Here is a 7,125-nt window from a genome sequence, read left to right as displayed (position 1 = left end):
GAGCTTTATGTTGTTGCTGATCAGCATAAAATGGTGTTGCAGAGAAAAACTGGAATGCTGTTTCAATTGAAAACAGAGAGGTTTATTAAGAATTTTAAACAATTGCAATGGAGGAACCACATAGCACACAGAAAATGGAATGAGGTAGTCCCGGGGCAGTTTCATCCTACAAGTATTCTTATAGGGTAAAAAGAGGAACCAAATCATAGGGAGGGCAATTACAGGAATATCAATTAATATTGTAATAATCACACTCTGGTTACTCATCATTACAGGAGATAAAACAACTTTCTTCATGTGTTAAAGTCATACGAGCACTTAAAAAAGAAAAAATTTTCAGTACCATATTCACTGATAGTTGTACGACATGGTACCATGAATTGCAGGAATAAAATCAAGCAATGTGACAGCCTCCCAGAGAGTTTATCATTCATAATCTCTGACTGCACAGATTGTGAGAGGTTGAGAGTCATGTCCAATACAAAAATAAGGCTTCAGGATTTCAAAAAATCTATCAGTGAAAGAATAGATATGAGATCTGTCATTCAAACTGTAAAACGAAATCTCACCCAGTTCATAGACCAGATAAATGCCAATCCCTCTGGGTTTTTCTGTTATCACCAGAGTGACTGGAAAAGTGCCTTGTGCAACACAGTTACCATTGCACAGCTGAATTGCCCAGCATCTCTCCTGCCCTCCCAGCGGCCTCTTTGCCTTCCTGGAAAGGGAGTCTTTACAAAGCCCCACAGACCATTCAGGCTTCTCACCCACTTCCACCTCCCAGTAATGTCTACCAGAACTGAACTCTTCACAACCCAGGACAACTGGGTCAAACTTGAATCTCTTTGGATTAGGAGGAAGTCTTTTTGTTTTCTTCACAAATGTGACAGACTTTTTATCTTCAGAGACAATCAGATTTGAATGTGCTGTTTCAGGATCCAAGGTTATATCTTCCTTAAATTTCTGTATAATTTTCTGCAGAGCCGAATACTGTGGAGGAAGGGTGCATCCTTCCTTCGTTAGCTGGAAGGAATAGAGCACTGGGGGGTTGAGGCTTTCACATCGATTCTGGATGCTCTTAATATCTGTTAGCAGTTTCACTTCTGACATCACACTCTTCTCTGCCACCTCCTTTAGTAGATTGTTGAGTGTGGAAATGAACTCTGAAAATGCTGTTATATTCGCATTTAGTTTCTGTTGAATGTGCTTCTCTTCATAAGCTAACCTGGAGAGAGCTGCCTCATGCTCACGGTCTAAAAACTTGTTCAGGTGCTCAAATTCAGAGAATAATTCTTTCCTTTGCTTTTCCACCTTCTTTCTCAGTTCTGATGGTTCTCTGTCTTGGGTAGTTATTAGTTTTTGAATGTCTGCCACTTGTTTCTTCAGGGGCTCCATGTAACTTATGAGCCTTTTCCTGTGATGAGAGGCAGCCTCCTCTGTGGACCTCACGAGGTGATTCTGGTGGTTTGGGGGCTGAGTGCACAGGGGACACAGGGCTTCCAGCTCTTCCTCACAGAAGTGGGTCAGTACCTGATTGTGCTTCTTGCACAAGCGTGTCTCTTCCTCCCTCTTCCTCTTGCTCCTGGTGATGTGGAGTAGCTTGGCAATTTCAGCTATATTTCCCAGCTGGGTGTTGCTCCTGAGGTGCAACTGTAGGCATGGGTGGTGGCACACAGGGCATCGGAACCAGTCCTGTTGATCCTCCCAGGATTGCTGGATGCAGGAGTGACAGAAGTTGTGCCCACATTTGATGGTAACGGGGTCTCTAAAGTAATCCATACAGATCAGGCAGTTAGCTTCTGCCCAAATTCCTGCCAGGACTTCCATGACCTTCATTAGGCTATGAATGAAGGTTTGGACTGAGAGAGCTTCTCCTCAGGATGTGTGAAAGCTATGAAATACTATGAGGTTGCTGGTTCTCTGTTGCAAAGGTTGGTGTCAGTAGGCGTTCTCGTCACAACCAGCTGTGGATCACAGGTTAGTTGGGCAACTAGACTTCCAGCCTTTGGCAGCTCAGAGAAGATGAAGCCGACCTAATCACTTCTCTTGATCAGAATCCAGTCATGACCTCAAGGTGCCTATTTGTTCCTGGGGATGAGAAAATATTTCTTTATTAAAAAAAAAAAGTCTTAGTGGCTCTGCTCAATGCCACTGATTCTTGTCTCCACCCTTCCAGTGCACTTATTCCCAAATCAGGTACACTGAGGCTGGCTGATGGGTCTAACCTTTGGTACTAGATCTCCTGTCTGGGTTAGATACAAGCCTTTGTGTACCTACCATCTGAGGAACCTAGGGAAATTTATTTAACATCCTTGACTCTAAAAGAATCATGTAAATGAGGATAAAAGTGCCAACATCAATCATTTCAATCTTGCGGAAGACATAAGAAAGGCATCAGACAGCTTTTGGCTTACACAGCAGATATTTCTGACAGCAATGAATTCATAATAGACCAAAGTTTACTTCTCTTTCATCTAAGCATCTCAATCGCTGGATATATTAAACTGTAAATATCAAATCCTGGATTAAACTAGATATACTTGAAGAACACTGCCAACTTTGAAAACTCACATGGTGCACAGACAGATGTGTGAGATCTGAATTTCAAAATAAAATAAAGATGAGAAACACAAATACAGACACGTACACACACACAGAGACACAACTGCCCATTGAAGTTATCGATAATCTACCATCTTGTGAGGATTTGTAGGAACAAGATCCATGGAAGTGATGGGAAGCTCAGACAGTGTAGCTCTCACTGAGAGGCAGTAAAATGATTCTGAAATGGAGGCTATGTGGCTTTGGAGAGCTTCAGCCAACTATTAGGACTGAGGGAATAAAGCTTTTTGTTCAGGGTGTCCAATATAAGATGAACCCAGGTAAACATACCAAAATCTTATCTGAGATCACTAGAGGACAAAATTGGCCAGCCTTTAAAAGGTCTGATTGGTTCAATCATTTTAGGCAGAGATTGGATTAAGGAAATATGGGTTTGATTGTGTAAGGACTTCACGTGAAAGTACAAGTGTTAAAATTTAAAGTGTTGATAACTGTGTTATTATCGAAATAGTCATGCACAACTGGTGAGAATGTATGTTGCTTGAATGACTTTAGAATACTATTTAGTACAATTGTTAAGTTATGGCCTATTCATAAAATGGACTATATCAGCAAAGAAAAGACACTAACTACTCTACTCAAAAAAAAGGGGGATAAATCTCACAAATACAATGTTGTGTGAAATAAAGACACAGGCAATAATACAGACTGCATGATGCCAATTATGTAGTTGACAGCAAGCAAAACTACCTCATGGTGGATTAGAATAGTGCTTCCATAGGGAGAAGAGAAAGGAATTAGTGACTGGGAGGTGCATGAGGCCTCCTGGGGAGTCCTGAAAACACTACATTTCTTAATTTGGGTGGTGCTTGTCACATTATACACTTGCTTTTTGTTTGTTTGTTTGTTTGCATGTCTATTAAAAGCACAAATAAACAAAATAATAAAACCATAGACTATGAGAATAAATTATGGAAGTATATTTTTAATCTGACTGAGGAAGCATTTTCTATGCTTGATGGAAATCTAGAAAATTGATATTTTCTAAATCGTATAAGCAGATGGTATACCTTGAAAAATTCAAGTAAAACAAGCAAAGAAAAAAAAATGAACAAAGCTATCTATATTTAAAAAGAGGTGAAGGAAGCAGGTCATAGAAACAAATGGCCAATTATGAAAACAGAGTGCTACTTTTTCATTTTCAGTAAACTTGAAAAGAGAGAGTGTGTGCGTGCTCTTTGTGCCTCATCTGAATGGCAAAGACTTAGAAGACTCCTAATACACAGGCAGAGGATACATGCATCCTGTTACCCTAGAGAAAGGAAGCTTGGTGGATGGTGAGAAGAGACTATTAACCAGGCTGTCTGAGCTGAAACCCTCCTTTTGTGTGGATGTGATCTTAGACAAGTCAGAAAGGACTGACTGAGGGAGGAGAAATGTACCTAGCACAGTCCTGGTACATTGAAGGCAGCCACTCAATAGTAACTAATAGTACCCCAGACTTTCCACACTCAGGATCCTGTATTCAAAGGACACACATTGTATAGTCACCACTACACCCTCAGAGCCACCAACTCTTTCCTCTGGACACCTGCACTCGCCTCCAATAGCACCCTCCCTCAACTCTACCTACCCTCTACTCACAGGGATGTAATCACAATACTATCCTATTTAAAAGGGTTCCAGGATTGCTGTCCTCATGAGGACCACAGTATTTTCCCTATACCTGCACCTCTCCATTCATGAGAAAGCTGGACAATGAATAAGGAAGACCAAAGAAGAACTGACACTTTTGAATTGTAGTGTTGGTGATGAATATTGAATATACCATGGACTGAAAAAGAAAAAAAACCTAACAAATGTGTCTTAGAAGAGTTACAACCAGAATACTCCTTAGGAACAAGGATGCTGAGACTTTGTGTCACATACTTTGGACATGTTATCAGTCACTAGAGAACAACATCATTTTTGGTAGAGAGTTCCCTCTCAGGTCTGTTAGTTTGTTGTGCTGTGGGAGCTTTCACGTTGCTGTGGTACTGAAAGTTATGCAACTGGTATTCAAATACCAACAGGGTCAGAATACAGCTGAGCTTCCAGACTAAGACAGACTAGGAAGAAGGACCTGGAGGTCTACTTCTGAAAAGAATTAGCCAGTGACAACTTTACGAATAGCAGTGGAACATTGTCTGATATAGTGCTGGAAGATAAGCCCCTCAGGTTGGAAGGCACTCAAAAGACAACTGGGGAAGAGCTGCCTCCTCAAACCTGAGTCAATCTTAATATGTGGATGGAGTCGAGCTTTCAGGAACTTCATTTGCTGATGTGGAAAGGCTCAAAACGTGAAGAAACAGCTGCAAACATCCATCAATAATCAGAATGTAGAATGTACAAAGTATGAATCTAGGAAACCTGGAAATTATGAAAAATGAATGGAATGTATAAACGTCAATGTCCTAGGCAGCAGGAAATGGACTGGTATTGGCCATTTGGAATCAGACAATCATATGGCTGCTAAGCTGGGGATGACAACTTTAAAGGAATGGCATCTCGTTTATTATCAAAAAGAACATTTCAAGATCTATCCTGAATACAGTGTTGTCAGTGATAGGATAATATCCATAGTCCTACAAGAAAGACCAGATAATATGTCAATTATTCAAATTTGCACACCAACCACTAAAGGTCAAAGATGCAGAAATTGAAGATCTTTACCAACTTCTGCAGTCTGTAATTGATCCAACATGAGATTAAGATGCATTGATAATTACTGGTGATTGGAATGTGAAACTTGGGAAAAAAAGGATTGCTAGCTGAAAAATATAGCCTCGGTGATAAAAATGATACGGGAGATCACATGATAGAATTTTCCAAGACCAATGATTTTTTCATGGAAAATACCTTTCTTCACCAATAGAAATGGTGACTATACATGTGGAGCTCACCAGATGGAATACACAGGAATCATATCAACTGTATCTGTGGAATGAGGTGATGGAAAAGTTCAATATCACCAGTCAGAACAAGGTCAGGGGCTGACTGCAGATCAGACCATCAATTGCTCAAATGCAAGTTCAAGTTCAAAGTGAAGAAAATTACAACAAGTACATGAGAGCCAAAGTACAGCTCTGAGTACATCCCACCTGACTTTGGAGACCATATGAAGGATAGACTTGACATATTGAACCCTAATAATGAAAGTCCAGACAAGTTGTGGAATGATATCAAAGACATCACAAATGAAGAAAACCGGTCATTAAAAAGACAGGAAAGAAAGAAAAGACCAAAATGGATGTCAGGAAAGACTCTGAAACTTGCTCTTGAACACTGAGTAGCTAAAGCAAAAGGAAGAAATTGAAATAAAAGAACTGAACAGAGATTCCAAAGGGCAGCTGGAGAAGACAAAGCAAAGCATTATAATGACATACATACAGACCTGGAGGTAGAAAACTAAAAGGGAAGATCACATTCCACATTTGTCATGTTGAAAGAACTGAAGAAAAAATTCAAGCCTCGAGGTGCAATACGGAAAGATTCTATGGGGAAAATATTAAACGACACAGGAAGCATCAAAAGAAGATGAAAGGAATATACAGTCACTGTATCAGAAGAACTGGTGTATGTTCAACCAATTCAGGAAGTAGCATATGATCAGGAACCCACGGTACTGAAGGAAGAAGTGCAAGCTGCAATAAAGGCATGGGTGAAAAACAAGACTCCAGGAATGGACAGAATATCAGTTCAGATGTTTCAACAAACGAATGCAGTGCTGGAAGTGCTCACTGGTCTATGCCAAGAAATCTGGAAGACAGCTACCTGGCCAACCCAATGGAAGAGATCTATATTTATGCCTATTCCCAAGAAAATTGATCTCACAAAATGTGGACATTATTGAACAATATCATTAATATCACGAGCAAGTAATATTTTGTTGAAGATCATTCAAAAGAGGTTGTAGCAGTATATCAACAAGAAACTGCCATAAATTCACACTGTATTCAAAAGAGGACCTGAAACCAGGATTACGTGTCACATACTTTGGACATATTTTCAGGAGGGATCAGCACCTGAATAAGGACATCAGGCTTGGTAAGGCAGAGAGTCAGCAAAAAAAAAAGAGGAAGACCCTCAAAGAGATAGATTGACACAGTGGCTGCAACAATGGACTCAAGTATAACAATGACTGTGAGCATGGCACAGACAGGGCAGTGTTTCCTTCTGTTGTACATACGGCCACTATGTGCCAGAACCTACTCCACGGCTAACTCTCTGCAGCTCTCTCCTTGCTTCACTGTCTCCAGTAGGTCGAGCTCCCCCAGACCCTGGCAACTTTGTACAAGATACCTTAGTTATCTCTTGCCCTGCCTTAAACTCTCAAAGCTTTGTCTCTTCCTCCAGATCTGAGCTTCCCCTGACCTCCTTGAATGTTGGTCTCCCCTAATACCATGGCCCGGTAGAGTAGGTACAGCATCATGTACTTCTTCCTTGAATTCTTATGACTCTTGTGATTTTATCCACATTTTGGACGTCTGAAGTCCCCACTAAAGTGGTAAACTCCGTGAAGTT

At 40.6% G+C, this 7,125-nt stretch overlaps 1 protein-coding gene across 1 annotated transcript; it reads right to left on the bottom strand.

Annotated features, from left to right (window-relative positions):
- Positions 1-426: 426 nt before the first annotated feature.
- Positions 427-1,836, bottom strand: LOC126064632 (tripartite motif-containing protein 75-like). The gene has a single exon (XM_049863814.1). It carries the CDS (start codon positions 1,834-1,836, stop codon positions 427-429), a length of 1,410 nt encoding a protein of 469 aa, XP_049719771.1.
- Between the last annotated feature and the right edge of the window lie 5,289 nt (positions 1,837-7,125).

This window comes from Elephas maximus, chromosome 21 (genome assembly GCF_024166365.1).
Source record: "Elephas maximus indicus isolate mEleMax1 chromosome 21, mEleMax1 primary haplotype, whole genome shotgun sequence".
Classification (NCBI taxonomy): Eukaryota; Metazoa; Chordata; class Mammalia; order Proboscidea; family Elephantidae; genus Elephas; species Elephas maximus.
The sequence above is the reverse complement of the archived record's forward strand: the minus strand, read 5'-3'. Positions and strand labels throughout refer to the sequence as shown.